Below are 21971 nucleotides of genomic sequence, written 5' to 3'. Positions count from 1 at the left end.
ATTTAAATGCTCATAACTTTCTCATTATTTGTCCGATTTTTCTCAAACTTTCTTTATTCTTATTCTTTGATTTTTCTGTTTCTACACAAGCCTATTTGTTCCAAAGGTTATATTCCCCTTTAAAAGAGAAAATTTATTTTATGTGGTATTTGATTTACTCATTTTAGTTAAATTTTTGATACTTGTAAGCAATTATTTCTTATATATCAGCATTATATTCACGCAGTACAACTCATGCTACACAATATCGTCAGGAATTTCACTCATGTATGCAAGTGAAGTATTCACCTTAAACTTGGGTGTTTTTCATTATTATGTATATATGGAAAACTGCTGTTACCAAGGTGAAACTTTTAAGCGACAATCACAAACCATACTTAGTTAAAATGAATACATGTTGCTTACATCCAAATAAATATGAGCTCCCATTTGAGTATCGCTGCAAATCTGGTATTATTTTCACAGACATATTGTTCAGGGTAAGCCATTTCTTGTTTAAAATAAGGTACTTGGAAGCCATATTTCTTGGACATCAGTATTGTATTTACCTTAATATCTCAGACTCTACATGGGTTTATCAGTCTAACACTATCATTTGGTTTACCATCAGTTCGTCCACCCACCATTTTTTCTGAATAACCAATTGGTTTAATTGCCATACCATTTGGTCTAATTGGACTAAGTGTAATAAGTGTTAATCGGACAAAATGAAGGAAAAGAAAATTGGTATTAGACCAACTGGTTATGAGATGAAATGGTCATAGACAAGCTGGTGATTAGAAGATTATTGGACCAAATGGTTGTTAGATATTTCGTTGATGGACCAATTGTCATTTGACAGTGGACGAGTTGGCAATAGATGAATAGGCAATTTATCCAAATTGTATCTCTGTATTTGTTAACAGACATTGTAACTGGTTTCATAGTTCTTTGACCAGACACGGAATGGGGGGGGGGGGGTGCCAATTCTGAAAGCCAAATTACCTTTTTTTAGCTTGTCAAACTTTTGGGAAAGCAATCCGCACCCTGTAAGAGTAAAATCCAACTTGTTGTATGTTGTATTTACAAGAATACACCACACACTGTATTCTTAAAGGAAAAAAGTTTTGTTACGCGATTTCTTGAATTTATTAATAAAATATTTGTAACTGAGTTCATAATTGAAATGTGTATTTGATTTATCGTTTAATGTGTGTGACTGTGTGTATGGGTGTTTGTGTTTTGTCTGTTCTTGACAAGTCTTGGACCTACAGTCAATCTTGCAATCGTAAAAATATTGGAACTGATCAACCCATGATTTGATTTCTTTAATATTTTGAACTAAGCTAGGTTAACTGTACGTTCGAGTTGTGTTTTCATGTACAATTTCATATGTAAATCATTATCACGTCAAAATAAGTCAAAATTCCGTCATTATGACATCGTAGTCGACTATTAAAGACCTTAAAATCATGTCCAGATGACGTCTAATACTGGTCATAAATATGTTATAAAGTGACTATTAATTACGTCATAATCACGTCATAAAGATGTCATAAGTGACCATTAATGACATAATAATCACGTCAATATACGACGTCATTCTGACGTATAATACTGGTAATGAATACGTTATAAAGACGTTGTAAGTAACCATTAATGACGTAATAATCAAGTCATAAAGACGTGTAATACTGGTCAGGAATATGGCGTAAAAACGTCATAAAGACGTCGTATTCGACTTATTAAGACGTCATAATCACGTCATTTTACGACGTTGATATGACGACGTGCGTTGGTGCAAATTCTTGACTTTAAGACGTCTTTTTACGACGTCAAAACGACGTGATACTCGTCGTAAAATAACGTCAATATGACGTCTTTTTACCCAGTTTTTGCTATCAGGGTAATTTGAATATATGTTAATTCTGGAATATGATCTTGGTCTTAGTGAGGCAAAGTAGCCGTTCTAATAAACCAGTGCACTGCCAGCCTTCATTGAGTTCAGTTCTGTTCCTGTGTCTCTCGAGTTCACTTCCTCTTTTCCTCTCCGTTTGCTGTTTCGTTTGATGTGTGATTGAGCTCATCCCCCTTTTTCAGTTGAACATTTATTTCCCATAGACTCAAAATTCATACTTTGTAAACCCCACAACTTTATGGTACATGATTTGAAAAAGTGTCAGTATCCCATAATAAGCAAAAGTCCTATAAAGTAATTTACCTTTATTTAAAAAAAAACATGGCACCGAAAATTTAGATATAAGAGGTTGCCAATTTGGAAGAATAAAAAGGATCTACTTACTCTCCCTGCATAGATTCCTTTCCATCGGACACATCAAAGATGATGTACGGGCGGAGGAAGAACGACTTTTGCCTGTCAATATCAAACATAAATTCCATGAAGGGGGGGGGGTCACAAAGAGCTAAATGTGACTTAGGCCCAGTCACGCTATGCGATTCGTTGCGATCCCAATTTCAAAGAAATTGTAACATTTGATATAAAAACATTCCAACCAATTAAATCTTAGCGATCGGAGTTCAGAATTCTGGTAGGACTATATGGAAATCGAAATTCAGTCTAGTTCGAGCCTCCCTGCAGGAATAACAACAAATTCAAATCCAAATAGTGATGACATCATCATCGACTGCAACTTGAAGGTGATTTGGACTTTACTCAGGGCTTGCTGCAAAGCAAAATTAGGATCTTATTATTCCTCAAATTATGCCAAACTTCAAATGAAATAATCTTACTTCTTGGAACTTTCACATTTAATGCAAAATGCGATTTATTAAACAATCGCGTCGCAACAAATCGCATAGTGCATGTGAGCCAGGCATTACAGTCATGCTTAAACTGTTAAACGTCAAAGCAATCGTGCAGTGTAATACATAATCTCATATATCTGAACGCGATGATGCCTTTTTAAAAGTATACCACATGCAACTGGGAATCACACTGACTTAAAATCTTGGTGAAAAAACATATATATGGTCATGAGTTCACACAGAATCCTACAAAATTACCGACAACTACAAGTTTTAGAAGCAACTTCTGAAGGTTTCCATGCATGCATGGTGAAGAAGAAGTGTAGTAGGTTTCATGGAATATCTTCTTGGGCAAGTGTTGGTCCCGAAATGGACCACCCAAACTCAAAAAGATTTAAAAACACAGGAGAGAACTTACAAATACTGCGTTCTTTCATTCACTGTGTGTTATGAATGGCTAGCCTTAAAATTGCACATTTCGAGATGAAAATTTATAATACAGAGAATAAATCAACCTGTAATTTGATTTGTATAGAGAACCTGCAGGTTTGAGAGAAAAAATTCTTCTTCAACTATTCAGTAAAAGGATTATTGAAGTATGAATGTGGACTATGTCCTCATTCAAGTGGGTCTATTTCCACTACTCAGAATGTAGCATTTTCCGGTTAGCAGGGTTCCCAGCTTTTCAAGAAAACAAAATCCTCTCAATTGAAGTTTTAAAATTCCCTGATAATTATCTATACCCATTCCCAATTTTAGTGTTCATAATTATGTTTAAAGTTAGAGGCCTCATTTAAGTCATGTGCTACAGCTACTAGTACATTATACCAGAAGCTTCAGTCTCTGTATTTTGGTTGTTCCGCTGATGAATTACGTTGGCTCCTCTCACTAATTAATAGACCATGTAGACTAAAGAGTTGTTGGCCGGTACCTATAGGCAACGGTTACACTACGTAATTCCGAAGGTTCGTAATTTCGAAACACGTAAATTGCCTATACCTCGATGTTCGTTAATCCGAACATTTGTGGCGTTATTCCGAAGGTTCGATAATCCGAAAACGAAATAAGGTTCGATGTTCCGAAGGTAATTCGATAGTCCGATAACGAAATAAGGTTCGTTGTTCCGAAGGTTCGTTAGTCCGAAAACGAAATAAGGTTCGTTAATTATTACATTTCGGACTAACGAACCTTTGAAATTACGAACCTCAGTTCGTTTTCGGATTAACGAACCTTCAGAATTAGGAACCTCACTTTGTTTTTGGACTAACGAACCTTCGGAATAACGAAGCTTTGGAATTACGAATGTATGCGATAGACAACGTATAGTGAACTATTAAAAAACGTTTTATAGGTCGCGATTTAAAACTTTTTTTTTCCAGCGAAATTTACAGTTTCATGGTTTCCATTATCATATTCCATATTATTTTCACCAAAGCTGAAGGGGTTTTCTAGCAAGTCGCCATCTTGAATGATGTCATTATCCTTATTAAATTTTTAATGTCTTGATATATCGAATGTCGTCTGCTACCTGTGATCGTAGCACTTTAGCTGGCATGTGGAGCAGATCGTATAATATCGAAAGCAATATCGATATCAAATTTGTAACTTATTGACGCCCTCTTCGTTCGTTGGTAAATGCTATTTTGGCTGCCATTTTTTTTTGTTGGGGGGGGGGGATTCTCGAGACCAGCACAAGTAAACATCGGTAAAGTACTATTTTATCACATTTTAATCTCGTTTTTCAAATTTCTTGATTCTTCACATTCTCAAGACATTATTTAGGTATTCCTTAGACTTTAAATCCGATTTTTTTTTATATTGAAGTCTGGATGGTACTACTCGACCGAATCGGTTACCGTGATAACACATGCGAGCTCACACTAACGTACTACCGTCGGTGAACATGGTAAATGGGGATTATGGCGAAATGTCAGAAATTTTTAAGGAAATCCCCAGAAACCATGGTTATTCCTGTCTACTTGTACATGTACTGCAGTCAAAGAGGCTACACTAAAAAAAAAACACCACAACCAGTCATTCAATGGATATTGTTTTGATATGCAACAAAATGTAACAGCATCTGACAGACTACCGTGCTTTCGACTTTTGGGCCGATCAATATTCCCGGACTTTCCCCCTATTTTGACATATTTTACGAAAATTTGTGTTTAAAAATGGATCTCATCTGACACCCCCAATTTCAAATTCCAAGCTACTTTCACTCGCCCCCCCCCCCATCCCCGATATCAACAAGGAATGGTTATCCTTAAGTAAACAACCACGCACTCTCCCAGATAATCCACCTTCCCCCAAGGAGAAGTGACCTTCATAAGGCCTGGCAGAGAGAGAGAGAGAGAGGGTGATTTTTTAAAACTTATTGTTATTTCGGCAATTGTGGGTCATTTTGCATCGTTCAAAATTTCATGTTGATCTTCATCTAAATTCCGAATCGTTTTTAGATATGCTAATGTCCTAAAACAAATAGAATACAAATTCATTCTTTCAAGATTAATGTCAGCCAGGAAGCTCTGAAGAGTTTGTTTATACTATTACGTAACAAGGACAGCTGCAATCCCACTCCATGCTGTTCATCAGCCTGTTGTGGTGGCAGGCATCGGTGTTATCGGCTCTTATCAGCAGCAGCAGTCACTAAATCGACCCCACCCCAGTTTAAACGCGAGAAATGCAACTTTCCCAAAAACTGAAATTGGGGTGTCAATACCCCACTTGAGATCCCATTGACTAACATGCAAGGCATTATCAGCAGTCAGATGAACCCCACCCCAGTTTAAACGAGAGCTCTCCCAAAATCTGAAATTGGGGTTTCAAATACCCCACCTGAGCTCCCATTGACACAACACGCAAGGCAATGGAGTTCCTGTGTTATAAGGTGGTGGTTTTTTTTTTTAAACACAGGATTCGCGTAATGGGCATATTTTTCCCCTGATTTGAGGTATTTTTAAATCAAAATTCCCTGATTTTTCCTGACTGGAAAAAAAGTACAGGGGTGATATTCACTCTTTAAAAAATAGACATACTTATAAGCAAGGGAGCGTAGCGACCAAGCCCGAGGGATTGAAGCAACCGAGGGGGGGGGTGAAATTCAATTTAAATTGGAAGAATTAATATCACCTCTGAAAGTAAAATAATGGAAATGGGTTTTATTTCGTATTTTGAATGTTACCTTCGGTTGATTTATAATTTTTTTGTCGTAGCTGCCGATATTCCATGCATGCTTCTACACTAATAATGACGTAGATAACAAAAGTCATGAAGTTATTGTTTTGTACTGTCTTTGTGGAATAATTATTTCCTGAAGATGTTTAACTGGTTAGTTTGGTTTTCACCAGCTTGAACTAAATGAATGCTTTAATTTGATATGTCATTCATGCATATCCGATTTCCGAGAGCAAAGTTATAGCGGATCTAAGATTGTACCAGAGGTTAACTGTAACAAAAAATGTATAATTACATGTAATGGACAACTACGTTAAGTTAATGAACTCGTGAGACTTGGCCAAAGACGTGTTAAAGTACGGCGCCCACGGGGTGCATTGCACGTAAAGTATGCAGATTGATTTGGATTCGCTATCCAATAAAAAAGATGGATGTGATCGAGCTGACTTATATGATCGTCCGCATATCTTTAAATGGGGACACCTAGGATGGAATTCTAGTCCTAGGAGACCACTGTGGTTAGATTTCTGTTGGGTCTTTTGCATGCCGGCAAGAGACTATACAAGGGCTTGCTTTTTTGGTAGTCTGGTTGGTCTGGAAGCGGACGGTTCGGAGTCTGGAGCAGACGGCTGGTGGTCCGGAGCAGACGGGTTGGTCTGAAGCGGATGGTTGCTGGTCTGAAGCAGACGGTCAGAGGTCTGGAGCAGACAACGGTCCGACAACGGTGGAAACTGCAAGTAGAGCAGAGCCGGGGGGGGGGGCACTCAGTATATAATGCATAGTGGGTATGTGCCGCGGAGGGGACCCCCATTTTTACACTCAAATTTCCGTTCCAAGGCATAGCATTTTTGTCTTGTTGAGAAAAAGAACAAAGAAAGCCGCTCCAGGGCATAGCATTTTCTTCTTATCGAGAAAAAAGAAGAGAGAAATCCGCTCCAAAGCATCGCATATTTTTCGTTACGCCGCTCCGTTCGCATTGAATGAGCTGCAATTTTGGTGAAAAGCGGCCGCAGAGCTCCACCGGCGGAGGCCGCGCTATCTGCATCATGCACGCATGACCGTTCCATAGGGATGCATACGCACTCACACGCAGGCGATCCGTTCCAAGGACCCCCGTTTTCACAAACATTTGTCGTCCGAAGCCCGTTCCGAGGACCCTCTTTTTTACAATAAGCCCGCTCCAAGGCCCCCGTTTTTTGTCTCGCCCGCGGCACACCCCCACCACTTTTTTGGTCGAGTGCCCCCCCCCCCCGGAGCAGAGCCAATGGGTATAGTCGTTGAGTGACTGACTGCAGAAGGACCCATACATATGGTCGAAGAACCAGACATATAGTTTCTGGTACAGAACAGATGTCAGTGGTTGTAGTACGGAAACAGGCGTGGTTGGTGCTGAACAGACGTTGTTGCAGTACGGTATCAGACGTGTTCGCGGTACTGAACAGACGTGGTTGCAGTCACTCTATTGTTGCAGTACGGAATCAGGCGTGGTTGCAGTACGGAATGAGATGTGCATGATTGTTGTACTGAATTCAGACGTGGTTGCAGCTAGTACGGAACAGACGTGGTAGCTGTACTGAACTGACGTGGTTACTCGTCTGAACTCTGAAGCAGACAGACGGAAGTCTGGAGCAGCTAGAGTCCATGGGTATGGTCTTAATTGGGACCTTGACTACAGAAGAACCCATACGTATGGTAGAGAGATCATAGTTAAACTACAGGAATCAGATGCATATGGTCGAGAGAGCTTAACTACACAAGCTAGATGCATATGGTCGGATGAGCTGTTTCCAGAGCTGACATCAAAGAGTGTAGCCGTCTTGATGTTGCCTGGTGGTGCTACTGACAGGAACGAGGCTTGTGCAAGAGTCAACTGCGGCAGCATATATCTCTGCCAAACGGATCCGCGACGAAAAGTTTGGAAATGGACGTGGCAAAACACCCGCCGGCGGCAGGCATCCTGACAAGAGCGAGCTGCCGGCGGACCAAGGACCATCACCCGCCACAATAATTTCCCCCGATGGGCTGGGAACCCTGGTTAGGGACCTAGCCAGGCTTAAAGCGAGGACTTGCTATACAAGGCTGCGGGGGGGGGGGGAGGGTGGTAGCTCTAAATTGTGTCAAGTGATTGTGGTAGAAAATAATAATTTCTGAGTAATAAATAACACATAAATGTGGAATTTTGTCAGGTAAACGGGTAGACGAGGATGAGGGACGCGCAATATTCTCACAACTCACTAGAAAGCCGCAGCAGTTTTTTGTGGCTTTTTTCCCCTTCACATTTCGCAAATCCTCCAAAACACACTCGTGCAATACATACATAATGTTCTGAAGCTGCAAAATATTTAGTACCCAAACCAAAATTAAATCACGATCTGAAAAAAGAGTATTTGGGGGAAAAAATCTGCAGATTGAGGAAATAAAGTTAGGTTTATGTTGCTCACTGATGTTTTAATTTTTTATATACTAATAAACAAAATACAATCTCAATCACTTACTTCTTTCCAGTCTTGAGTTTGTGTAAGTACATCACAGATGACGGATACTTTGCAATTTCTGCATCCATGCGGTATTGAGTATCCCAATTATGTATACATGTGTTTTGATCCTCCAACGCAAATTTCTGAGCGATTCTCGCCAGCATTGAACGACCAAATCCCAACTCCTTCGCCTCCTATAGTAAACAGGAAATTATGTGTAGAAACTTATAAGTGACTTGATTAATTATTTCACATTCCACAATTAAAGATCAATAATACTAAGCATATACCCAGCATGAATTTGTGTGTGTATTTATGCGCGTATTAATCTGGTGTTGAAAGTAAATATTTGCAATATATTGCAAATTTCCCTAGCAATTTTACAATTGATGGTTCAATATGAATCATAGTAAATCAATTTGAGCTACTTTAAAACAGGCGCGTAGCTTGCAAGGGGGCGGTCGAGGCGGCCGCCTCCTTCCCACCCAAAAAAAAACGCTCCCAAAAGAAAAAGAAAAATGAGAAAAGGGAAGAAAGGTTTATCTTTGCTGTCTTTTCCATTCCTTTTTGGTTAAAAGAATAAAATCCCAAATGAGACGTTCTTCTCTCTTCAAGTTCATACAAGATTTTGCTTCCGCTCTCCGTGTGGGAAAAATATCAAAATTGCCATTTCCTTGTGTTTCCCACATTTTTTCTTCGTTTTTTCCCCTTCCCGGCTGTGGAAATCGTACATTCTTACCAGAAATTATAAAGTATACATGGGTGTAAATAGTATGACAAGTATTTTTTCAAATATTGTATTGACACAAAAGTTTGGCTCTTCTGTTCGGAGCGGGTAAACATTACCGTCACTCCACGAGTCCAAAAATGTTATTTCTTCTGCTTTTCAGCAAGTAATATTTGGCAAAGTATCTGCTCAAAGGGGAATCATTAAATTCATGCCGTGCTATATGCAAAAGTATTACGATATTATACTTTATTCTATATCGCTGCACATCCATTTCATGTTTTATGCGCGCTCTGTTAGTGTTGGCACGCTTCGCGTCAACGTTGCCAGAACTGGCATAGTTATGCTTTCTGGCATAATTTCAACCTTTTCAGCATAATTTTGGAATAATTAGACTTTTTTTCTGGCATAATTTCGACCCTTTCGGCATAATTTAGCATAATTTTTGATCGATTTTTCCCCATGTTGTTTTTCATGTTTCACACATTGCAGATTGAAGACCTTTTTTTTTGCTTGTCAATTTTTTGGGCGGACGGTTTTGTCCACCCTGTGGAAAATCCTAGGTACGTGTTAAGGGTCCAAAACGGTTTGGCATAATTTTTCGCGATTTAGCATGATTTCGCTGCTCCTCTGGCATAATTGGATTTTTTTACTGGCCACACTGCTTCGCGTGCACTTTATACTGCCCCCTCCAAAATTAAATCCTGGCTACATGGTTGCTTTAAAAAGTAAATCAGTAATTGAGCATAAATTTGCAAATAATTTCAAGTCTTATGGTTGATTCTGTGACCTAAAATTGACTTGCGGTTGATTGCATGGAACGCTCCAGGTGTGCACATACCTTTGAACGAATGTGAATGATTTCCTGCTCTCTGTCACCAACCAAAAAGACACGTTTAGTTTTACATTGAAGGGCGAGAAGAAGTTCAGTTTCTAAACAGTGGCAGGCCTATAAAAAGAAGAAAAAAGATGAGACAACTTTTATAATGACAAAAGTATGTAGATACGTTATTTGAGCCAACAGGTGAATTCTATAAAGACTACATTAATATTTCTATTGACCAGGTCCCCGTTGCATAAAATTTATTATTATCTTTACCCTCCAATGGTGACTACCATGGTAATGCTGATCATCAGCCAATCAAAATCAAGGATTCACTGAAAGTTACCATTGGATGCCACAGTTACCATCATGATATTTTTTATGCAACGGACCCTCGCGGTTTTGAGATGAGGATTATTTATCAAATTAGAACGATCTCCATCACTATCTTATAAACAAATAAAATAATACACTTCATTTTGCTTGGTAATATGAATGTTTATCCACATCTGTAAAATTTGAAACGGTCAAAATTGCCCTCAGCTTTGCCTTGGGCATATTCGACCTAATCCAAAGGTACCCGGGGGTATGATTCTTATTAATATCCTATATAATATGTATTATTTGTATTTTGGTCAAGAATCTGACAGAAATTGATTTTTTCCCATTTTGGCATAAGATAATTTATTGAGTATGGAATTGGCTCAAAATTTTGAGATATAATCTGCTTTCCTAATGATATTTCATAAATGTAGTTATTAATAGTCTTCACAAAGTTTTTGTAAAGAAAAGTAGTAGCGCAGCCAAAAGGGCTTTTAAAACATGTTCAAATGCATGAATTCAAATTTTCCCAAAGAATAGGGAGAGATCCAGTTTACCGCTCACTCCGTAAGAAGCTGATTTGCCTACTTTTGTCAAAGATACATGTCATTCAAAACATTGGTATTGGTATGAATAATAAGACTATACTTACATCATCAACAATGAGTGCAAATACATTTCCTTCCAGACTTTCTCTCACAATCTTTAAATTGAACAAAATAAATCAATATTAATATAGCTGGACTTTTCCACATAATGGCCATTTTTTATGTTAACGAGACCACTAGAGTTTTTGTGAATGTTTTATATACATGTAAATTGCCTTATCTCTTTACTAATGAGAAAGATATGGCTATTTTTAATCATCAGGGGCCCGTTGCAGAAAGAGTTGCGTTTAAACGCAAGTCAAAAAATCAATTGCAAATCCCAAATGCGCGCTGTTGATTGGTTGAAAATCAAGTTGCGCGTGATTTTTAAGAGTTGCGATTGATTGCAACTCTTTCTGCAACGGGCCTCTGAGCCCAGTCTTTCAAAGAGTTACGATTGATCGAATCTACCACAACTATGGAAAATCAGCAACGTCAACATCTTAAATACAAGTTTGTTCAAATTATTTTCTAGATATGATGCATATTCACACTGCTTTCTTGACAATTCAGTATGCTTACTTTTTTTTCAATGGACATTGTGCTAATTTCCTAAAGAAATAAATTATGCAATTGATGGATTTCCATATACTTGAGGTTGATCGGATCAATCGTAAATCTTTGTAAGACAGGGCCTGGAAATATTTCATTCCATTTTAATTAAATTGTGGTATTTAATCAGCATTGTGCATAGTACCTATTAGGAAGCAATTCCTGTTTAAGTGTAGGTACTAAAAATAAATAATGTAATAAATTGTAGGACCCACACACCAGGATTGTAACATTACAGGCCGGTTATTTCCAGCAAAAAAGTGAGAAATCCTCTTCAGGCCCCATCTTACAAAGAGTTATGATTGATCCAATCAATTTTAACTGTATGGAAATCCATCTATATCTTACGATGGAAAAAAAATAAATGTATTCATCTGGACTTACTTTGATTCAAACAAACAGAGGACAGTATCACGTCCGATTTTCTACAGAATAATTGCACAATCTCCTTATAGTAAATAAGGGGAATTGCACTGAATCTTCAAGAAAACGATGAATGTATATGTTTGAACATACATCAGAGCTAGAAATTATTTCGAACAAATTTGTATGTTAGATGTTGATGTTGCTAGCCGCCCATAGTTGTGGTTGATTGGACCAATCGCAACTCTTTGTAAGACAGCCCCCCAGAAGTATTATGTCCATAGCTATACTCACTTTATTCAAGGCTTGAAACATAGTATCATGGTTCAAATAACAAAATGATAAAATAAATCTGTTCATCTGGACTTACTGTTATTGATACAGAGAACATTATAATACTCCCACCTGAACACAACTACAAAGACAGAGAAAAACCGGGTACTCATTCTAGACAAGTAACCTAGATGGTTAATTTGAGAGGGGAGTCCGGGATGCAGTCTACGTCACCGCAAAAACCCTTCTCTCAACAAAAGAGGATTATGACACGACCTCTCTCGGATCTGGAATCCAGTAATCCAGAAAATTCCTTGACGTTTCAAAGAGAACATCATGAGGAGAATCAGTGGCGGACCGTGACCCGGACTAGACAAAGCATGGGGGGGGGGCACAGCATTGTTCACAGACAATGCAGTGCCCCCCAATGCTTTGTCTCGTCCGGGTCACGGTCCGCTACTGAGGAGAATTATGACACACACAACCCGTCTCTCGGATTTATATTCCAGTAATCCAGAAAATTCCTCGACGTCTCAAAGACAACATCTATTGTTCCTTGGCCACCGACAAATTCAAGCCAGTTCAGACGAGCTAACAGGCGTCCCGGATCGGACATGAAACTGTTCTCCATTTCAATACCAGTAACGTCCAGATGAACAAATTTATTTTCTCTTTGTAATCTGCTTTTCTACCAGGATGGATCAAAACATTTAACAGTTTATAATATCATGTGAAAGTTTAGATCTAAAGTACATTAGTACATATAGATCTAAATGTGGTTATTTTTAGTCGGGCCACACTTAGTTTCTTAACTATTTTCTTATTTGAGCGGTCCATCGGTCTGGAGGAAATTGCCGTGCTGACCAGCAGCTTAATAGGTCACCAGCGACCACCCGCTTAATTGACTCGTCCATAATCAAAGTTTCAACAGAAATTCAATTTGCAGATGTGGAGATGTGATCATGTAGTGGTTCAGTCACTTTACTCTTAAACCAAGGGTCGAGGGGTGAAATCCCATCCGGTGCTTATGTCCTTTACCAAAGCACTAATACCACGTTTGTCACTCTCCACCCAGGTGTTAAATGGTTACCCGGTAGGATGTGCATATCAAGGGAGATGGTGCACTCTGTGTGTGGAACAGTGATGGATCCTATGACCGGGGTATTTATAATTGCATGTTAAGCCCTCGGATACACAAAGAATGAAGCACTATCAAAATTATAACCGTTATTATCATTAAAAGTGGAACAATTCAAAATCCAATATTTGTACCTTAGATCCGCAATCTTCAAGTGTACATCCAACTATATCAGCTTGCTGAAGAATCTTTGTTTGAAGGTCTGCATCATCAAGCTTGGCACCTTTAAGAAAACAAAATAATTTTGTTTCATGGTGATGTTATTTAACATCCAAAAAATCTCTAAAGTAAGCTTTGTCATGTACTTGGTTTCACCACTGATGGTCTTATCCTCATCTACAAGTTTGGTCCAATTGGCATTTAGTCCATTTATTATTTATATAATTTCTAACTAACCTATACCCATTTCGTCTAAATTCCACTTAGTCTAATACCACTCAGACTTCACTTCATAAAGTACAAAAATGTTTGGCAGAAGAAGTGGAATTGAACCCTCTGGGCATTAGACTAATTGAAAATTACACTAAGTGGTATTGGACCAAATGACAAGCGGTCCTAATTGATAATAGACCAAATGGTTTAAACACTGTGGGATATGGTAACCTTTCTTGGAAGTATAAACCAACTAGGCCTACATGTAGACCAAGCGAATACAAGGTGACGTAACATATGCTCCTACGACATATGATCCCACGACATTTGCTCCTGCGGCAATTGCTCCGATCAGAGGGAATAGGGTTAGAGTTAGGATTGTAATATAGTTTTTGGTTCAGAATAATGTAAAGGTGAGGGCCCGTATTCCAAAGTCGGGTTTAATTTAAACTCTGGTTTTAAGGTTTGGTTTAACTATGGAAAGCCAGTTGTTACATAAGTCTATAACAGTAGAGGCCCAATGTATTAGCTCATTTGACTCCCAAAACATTATTCTGCCTGGGAAGGATAAGAACGACAGTTGTCTTCACCATTAAATAATCAGTAAAGAGTACAGTAAACATGAAATGAATTCACTGTAAACAAAATTTTGAAAATTTTGGCTTCCCATAATATTAGCACAGAGTTAGACCATGGCCTAGGTTAAACCAGACAACAAAATACGGGCCACAGAGTTTATTTAGTTTTAGGTTTGGCTTAACATGCAGATTTTCCATCAGATCGAGCGATTGTTGCCGAAGAAAATGTCATGTATTAAACTGAATACAAACACAGCAAGTAATATAAATGTAATAATAATAAATGTGACTTTATAAAGCGCCAAATCCACTCTGTACAGTGCTCAAGAGCTAAGAGCTGAAAAAAAGTTTTTAGATTTTTGAAAGTCTCGATAGAGGTACATTTTTTAATGTCTTCAGGAAGGCTATTCCACAAAGTGGGGCATGCAAAAGCAAATGATCTTTCCCCAAAAGTTTTTGCAACTTTTGGAATAACAAGGAAGCCAGAAGTGGATGAGCACAAAGACCTGCTTGGACTTGGTCTGTAGTAATTAATAAATGAAATACTTTATTGTGGTGCTGATCCAAGAATACTATGAAAAGCAAGCAACAAAATCTTAAAGATAATCCCATTTTTGATAGGGACCCAGGCCAGTGCAGCGAATATACCTTGCTTTTTCTTTCTTGCCAGAACAGTCGAAAGGAGAAATTCTTCTAGTCGTTCATCAGCTTCTTCACCAACACGTACAATCTGTACACCGTTTACGATGTTTTCTGGAGAACGAAATAAGCAACGTTTACAAAAAACAGAATTTTGTGGCCTGAATTCACAAAGGTGGTTTTCAAAACCATCGGTTGAACCCATGGTTTATGCAGATTTCCCATATAAATTACGCTTGATTTGCCGTGAATATTGAAAATTGTCCAATACTGATGCCTGCTTTTGTCAGTGCTCCAAGTGATGCCCGTTGCCATGTTTAGGTACGCTATTTTATTCACGAGTCCACTGTTTGAAGAGTGGACTCCTTAATTCAGAACAGTGGACTCATGGATAGAAAAGCGTTCCTAACCACCATGGCAGCAGCGCACTTTGACGAAAGCGTGCATCAATATTGGGCATTTTTTTGATATACACAGTACATGTAAATAAGCTAAACCTAGACAGGAAATCTGTACAAGCCATGGTTTCAACCGATGGTTTTCAAAACTACCTTAGTGAATTCGGGCCTGTGAGTTTTATGTAACTGGATTTCTACAGTTGCACAAGAATTGAACTGAAATAAAATAAAGAAACGTTACAGCAAAACCCTTCAATGATTTGGAATTACCCTGAATTAAGTATGAAGTTAAAAAAATTGAAATAATCTCATTTGAAGGTCGACATAACGCTAGGAGTACAAAACTCTAAATTCTGCTTAACTGCAAGCCTTGCAGTCTGAGTGAAGTCCAAAGCAGTTTCAAATTGCTACTGATGATGGTGCCATTAAGATTTGCAACTCATTTTTCCCATTTTTACAGGGAGACTCTAAAAAAAGACTAGAATAAGAATTGCCTTTTTAAAATTAGTTATGATAAATTATGCAAATGATGTGCATAAATCATGCTTTTTCTATGATAACTTCATAAACACGGCTTCTTATAAATATTTTTTTTTATCCAAGAAGCATTGTTAACATTGAAATATATCTAAAATAAACGTTTTTATGTATTTCATTTTTTATGAATTTCTTTTATATGCTATAATTGTTTTCAATGTCAATGTATTTTACTGTTTTTTATTACATTTTTGTTTAAGTACTTTATTTTGATCAATATTATGTCAAAGTAAATGATAAACAAAGGTAAAATATTAAAATGATTTACAGCTTAAATTGAAAATATCACTTTGCTATTGGATTTGTACTCAAAATGAAAAATAAATCTCTTTTTTTTTCGGGTTGACCTTTGGTCACAAAAGGTCTCATGACTCCATAATAGACAGTCCGATCTTCGAAAACTTGGTGTCGAAACATGAGCAGAGAAAAGAGCCTGTTATATATAAGAATTGTAAGAGCAATTACATTCATTTATTTAGTTATTTTCTAAATGTCCTGGCAGTAACGCTTTATTAGGCATTATATTTAATGAGATAAAGTGATTCCGTTATTTCTGCAATTTGCAAAGATACATGATAGAGAAGGCCGAGGAATTTTGTTATTTAAGGCAGAAAATTGGACTTCATCGGCAGTGGAAAAGAACAATAGGATTAGCTATGTTATTTACATCTTGTTGATTTCACGGAGGTCATTCAAGAATGTTTTAGAATCTGAATGCTCCAGAAAGAAGGAGAATGTTCTTAATGTAGACAATACTAGAACCTTCTATAAAAGTAAATAATTTGTATATAAGCTAGCAGTATCATCATATCAGATCATAGCTAGGAATTTCACGCCAGACTTTACGTCAGAGCAGACTTTATTTCCATCTGGAATATTTATCTTCTGTGGACTTAAGATCGCCTCCACTAAACCACTTTCAACTAAACTAGTTAGGAACGCTGATGAGAACAAGGCCTTTGAGTACACTTACTCTGGTGTGAAACAGCTTCACCGTCAAATGGTTTGCTTTCATTCATGTTCTTAAGCTTTTTCCAAATCTTCCTCAAAAGCACATCCAGTGACTGTTTTGTAGGTGCACATACAAGCAGTTTGTAAGGATTTTTGGAGGCCTGCAAGACAAATAGGTGTATACTTAAAGATGGCACTGAGTAAAGACATGCAGGAAATATTTTTATTTTAACTTTACCAAAAGCAAATGTGCTTCCACTGACTGAAAAATTGATCTTACCGATTGAATATTTATGTATTCTTTTATAGTTCGTTGAATGAAGTGACCCAAGAAGGAAGTCTTTCCCGTCCCGGGTGGCCCATTCATCAGTCGAATTTGCTGCTGCGCAGACCTTGACATGGACAAAGATTTCAGTAGAGCATCATCAGAGACTTTGCCTTCTGCAGGGGGCTGTGGTGAGGATCAAACAGAGAGGGCGGTGATGGGGATAAGTGTTTAAAGTCTACACTCTACAGGCTTTAAAATACAAGGTCGGGGGTTCAATTCCCACCACAGCACTCACACTATTTCATAGTAATAATGTTCATAATGAAAATGACGATGATGAGAAGGAGAAGGGGGAAGAGTAGGAGTAAGACAAGTGCATCACGCAGTTCAATATAGCAGCAGTGCTGACTTTGAAAACTACTTTAACTCGCACAAGATGTTCAGTGATACATGGTTACTATTATGTCCACTTTTTATGAACTAGACCAATAAACTTACAGAGATATAATGGTTATTCAACAAAAACCCCAACATGGCCAAAGTTCATTGACCTTAAATGACCTTTTACCTTAATCATGTGACCTGAAACTCGCACAGGATGTTCGGTGATACTTGATTACTCTTATGTTCAAGTTTCATGAATCAGATCCATAAACTTTTAAAGTTATGATGGTAATTCAACAGATACCCCCAATTCGGCCAAAGTTCATTGACCCTAAATGACCTTTGACCTTTAATAATCATGAGACCTGAAACTTGCACAAAATGTTCAGTGAAGCTTCATTACTATTATGTCCAAGTTTCATGAATCAGATCCATAAACTTTCAAAGTTATGATGGGAATTCAACAGATACCCCTAATTCGGCCAAAGTTCATTGACCCTAAATGACCTTTGACCTTAGTCATGTGACATAAAACTCTTGCAGGATGTTCAGTGATACTTGAGTAACCTTATGTCCAAGTTTCATGAACTAGGTCCATATACTTTCTAAGTTATGATGTCATTTCAAAAACTTAACCTCAGGTTAAGAATTTTATGTTGATTCCTCCAACATGGTCTAAGTTCATTGACCCTAAATGACCTTTGATCTTGGTCATGTGACATGAAACTCTGATAGGATATTGAGTAATACTTGATTAACCTCATGTGTCATGGAGGTATTATGGCTAACTGTACTGATTCCATGAAATTTGCTCCAGTGACGATTGCTGCAGTGGAAAATCTGTACACCCAAACATAAAATGTAACCTCCAAAACTAAATTAACCCTAATCATATTCTTTACATTATTCTGAACCAAAATCTCTATTACAATCCCGACTCTAATCCTATGCCCTATGACATATTGAGACTGGAGCATACATGTATGTCGCAGGAGCATAATAGTGTCACCCCTATACTATACACACCTTTCCATCCTTGACAAATACAGACAAGTCCTCTGGCTGTGCGATATGCCTTGCAAGAGGGTTACTTTGAAATGACAGCAACGCTCTTATCTGGTTCATGTAATGACTCAAGGATGTTACAATCTGCAGAAAAGACATACAAGAAAAAAAACATAATTTTATTCCTTTTCCATATATCAACCACAAACAAAAGTGATAACTCATTCTGAAATTACAAAGTAATTGCAATAAATGGAAATAAAAGCTAATCTGCTTAATACTTAGACTAGGTAACGGAATAAACGTGTAGAAAACGAAATGTGAGAAACAACATGGAAAAAGGTAAATAAAAATAATCTGGGAACAAGAGCGTCGCTAAGGCGAGCACATATTACGCCCGCCTGTAAAGCGGAAAATGGAGATATCGGTCAAGCAAGAAAAGTGGAAGGTGCGACTTCACCTTTGACTGTCTGACCTCAATATCAATAGAATTCCTGAGATCTTTTCTAGTATCTTACAAACCGAATTATGAGTCTAAAGGTTAAGTTAAACTAAAGTTATCGCGTTTACAAGGACTTCAGAAGGGTAAGATGAAAACATGTCACTGTGACTTTGAACTTTGACCTTGTTACGATACTGCAACAAATAACAATAAAAACAATACAATTTTAACTGGATTTCCTTTTTTTTTAATACAGGAAATATTTAAGCATACATTAACACTTATAAAAAATGATAACGGTCTTACATATCTTGATGTCTTGATTAGAGTTCACAGTTATGATAGTCCAGTATATAATCCAAATAAGATCCAAGTTGGTTGGCGAAGATTCCGTAAATTAAAGTTCACAATGATGGCGATGATGAAACTGATATTGAAGCACGATGAATAAGATAAGTCAAAGTAACGAGTTGAAATATCCGTGAAGACGATGTTGATGATGATTAACAGTCAATTTCAGCAATCCATGGGTTGAAGAGTGTTCATAAAACAGATTGATGATCTCGAAGAGAACCGAGTATTCCTCTCAAAATAACTGCAAACCGTTCATTGATCGCGTGCAAATAATTCCACACAAGATAAGTTTTTCAGGTGGAAATAAACTCGGCTCTGACATAAAGTCTGGTCTGATTTGATGATGTCCTTGAAGAAACTGCAGCTTATGTATACAAATTTCAACTATTCTAGAAACTTCTAGTATTCACTATTCTGGAATTTTCTAGTATTGTCTACAAAAGAACATTCTGCCCATTTCTAGAGCAGTCTACATTTAAAACACTCTTGAATAACCTCATTGAAATCAACAATGTCAACAAAATAGCTAAGCCTATTGTTCATTTCCACTACCAATACAAGCCTATTGTAAAGCAATCTCTATTGTTTAGCAGTCTGTATTGTCTCTCTTGGGACATTCCAGGGATAACAAAGATTATTCAATGATTAGTGTCCAACAAAGCTGTACTGGAACATTCTTGATCATTCTTGTGCTATGAATATCCTTAAAGAGAAAAAACTAAATAAATGAATGGAATTGCTTTTACAATTCTTATATATAACAATCTAAAAACAATAGGCTTTCTGGGATCCATGCTGGTATCATACACACCAAATTATATGAGCCTAGGTAAAGTTAAACTAAAGTTATCTCGTTTAAAAGGATTACAAAAGAGTAAGATGAAAACAAGTCACTATTACATTTACCTTAACCTTTGACCTCAAAATAAAAAGGCTTCTTCGGATTCATGCTAGTATCATAATCACCAAATTATATGACCCTAGGTTTTACACTGATGTTTTCGCGTTTACAAGGACTGCAGAAGGGTATGATTAACATACGTCACTTTGACCTTGGACTTTTGACCTTTTGACCTAAAAAATAATAGGCTTCCTGGGATATATGATAGTATCATACACACTAAATTATATGAGCGTCGTTTTCACAAGACCTAACTTGCAAAAACAAATGCAGAACAGAATAAGACTTGTTCTTATTTATTCACACTCTTTTGATTCAATATAAAACATTTCTTTGATTTTTTTTCATTTTCCATCCGCAGTGTGACCTACCTAAACACAGTTGACGGACCACAGGCAATGTAGACATCTATTGTAAGGACCCGCATTGAAACTTATTACAATACAAGCTAGCTTGCCTGATTTCTCGATCAATAAAATAGGCAATGTAATTTTTAAACTCCTATATGGCGTTTGACCTTATCATCCTCATGAATATACGTGTGGTATTGCCCAAGGATCCTTTGTACCATGTGTGATAACAATTGATGAAGAAATATAGGAATGAGAGCAAGTTGAATAAAAACTTGACCATTTGACCCCTAGATAACGTTTGACCTTATCATCCTCAATAATTGTGGTATTACCGAACGATCATTTGAACCAACCAAGTGTGATCAAAATTGATGCAGAAAAAAAGAAATGAGAGCAAGTTGAAAACGTTAACATTTTTTAACAGACTAATCGACCAACAGGAAAAGTGATTAATAGATCTCTGCCGAAAGTTGTTCAGACGAGACAATAAATGTGATATGTGGTATACCTTTGGGTCATTCTTGGTTACGTGTAATGCATGTGACCTAAATTATGGCAAATCTTGACTTTCATTTGTTAATTAGAAATTAAACTTTCAAAATCACGTTTCTGTGTGAAGTAACACTCATGACACACTTCATTAGACTTCTGACCTTGAATCTACATATTTGAGACAGCAAAAAAATATTTCCAAATGATGGCTGACTTAACATGTTCATGTTATATATTATTCGAATTACTAAATCTCAAGAAGTTTCAGATTTATAACTGATTAAAGTCAAGAGTTTTCATCATAATTTCAGTCACACAGGTGACCAAGAATGGCCATTCTCATTATCATTATTTTAACTATTATTATCATTACCATTATGTAATACATTTAATACCTTTAGTCTTGTTGACCTGGGTACAACCTTGTTCTTAGAAGGAAGGGCAAGGGTCACGGTCCCATCAGACACCCCACGTACCAGTCCAAATTGGTATTGGTTCTCTACAGCATTGATGGCCGTCATATCGACTAGGACCAGGTCCTCAACAATCAGGCCTTGATGAGAACTATCAATGGGTTTGTAGTTCACTGCATTTATAGGAGAATAAAATATTAAAGGGATACTTCAGGCTGAAAATAATGTTTTGAACAGATACAAAAAATCAGACAAAGAAAACAGTGAAAATTTATCACATTTGGACAAGGAATAACAAAGCTATGGCATTTTAAAGAATTGAATTATTCCGGTGAAATAGTCCGAGGCATGTCTTCATGAATATTCAATAAGCAAACTAATGATGTCATACACCCGCTTGTTCATTTGTATTTTATTATATGTACATGTAATTAGGTTTATTCAAATTTTTTCTACCAAGAAGAAAAAAATTGGATAGACAACTGATTTAAAGCATTAGTTATTCATTGCTACAACTTATTTTTCTAAGGAAGACATAACATAATTATACACTTGTATTCTAAAAAAAATAATATAGCTTGGAAAAATACCAGACATTTGATGGGATTTCGCGCTTACTTTGCAAATATCTCAGCAAATAC

General features: G+C 37.2%; 1 protein-coding gene and 1 long non-coding RNA gene across 2 annotated transcripts in view; one reads left to right on the top strand and one right to left on the bottom strand.

The window, feature by feature from the left end:
- LOC121405804 overlaps positions 1 to 21971 on the bottom strand; it is a 69717-nt gene that overhangs the window by 20391 nt on the left and 27355 nt on the right. The window contains exons 6-15 of the mRNA XM_041596762.1: positions 21313 to 21503; positions 18397 to 18519; positions 16999 to 17169; positions 16741 to 16879; positions 14842 to 14946; positions 13378 to 13466; positions 10923 to 10973; positions 9968 to 10075; positions 8418 to 8593; positions 2282 to 2353 (exon numbers count right to left, since the gene is read on the bottom strand). Of these exons, the coding sequence (XP_041452696.1) occupies positions 2282 to 2353; positions 8418 to 8593; positions 9968 to 10075; positions 10923 to 10973; positions 13378 to 13466; positions 14842 to 14946; positions 16741 to 16879; positions 16999 to 17169; positions 18397 to 18519; positions 21313 to 21503 (1225 nt within the window). The remainder of the gene's footprint in view (positions 1 to 2281; positions 2354 to 8417; positions 8594 to 9967; positions 10076 to 10922; positions 10974 to 13377; positions 13467 to 14841; positions 14947 to 16740; positions 16880 to 16998; positions 17170 to 18396; positions 18520 to 21312; positions 21504 to 21971) is intronic.
- On the top strand, positions 68 to 16942 carry LOC121405806. Its single transcript, XR_005968698.1, has 3 exons — positions 68 to 249; positions 15565 to 15566; positions 16933 to 16942. It is a non-coding gene; the product is annotated as an uncharacterized LOC121405806 (long non-coding RNA).

The sequence above is a fragment of the Lytechinus variegatus genome, chromosome 19 (assembly GCF_018143015.1).
Source record: "Lytechinus variegatus isolate NC3 chromosome 19, Lvar_3.0, whole genome shotgun sequence".
In the NCBI taxonomy this organism is placed as follows: Eukaryota; Metazoa; Echinodermata; class Echinoidea; order Temnopleuroida; family Toxopneustidae; genus Lytechinus; species Lytechinus variegatus.
Note: the sequence above shows the minus strand (reverse complement) of the source record. Positions and strands in the feature narration are given on the sequence as shown.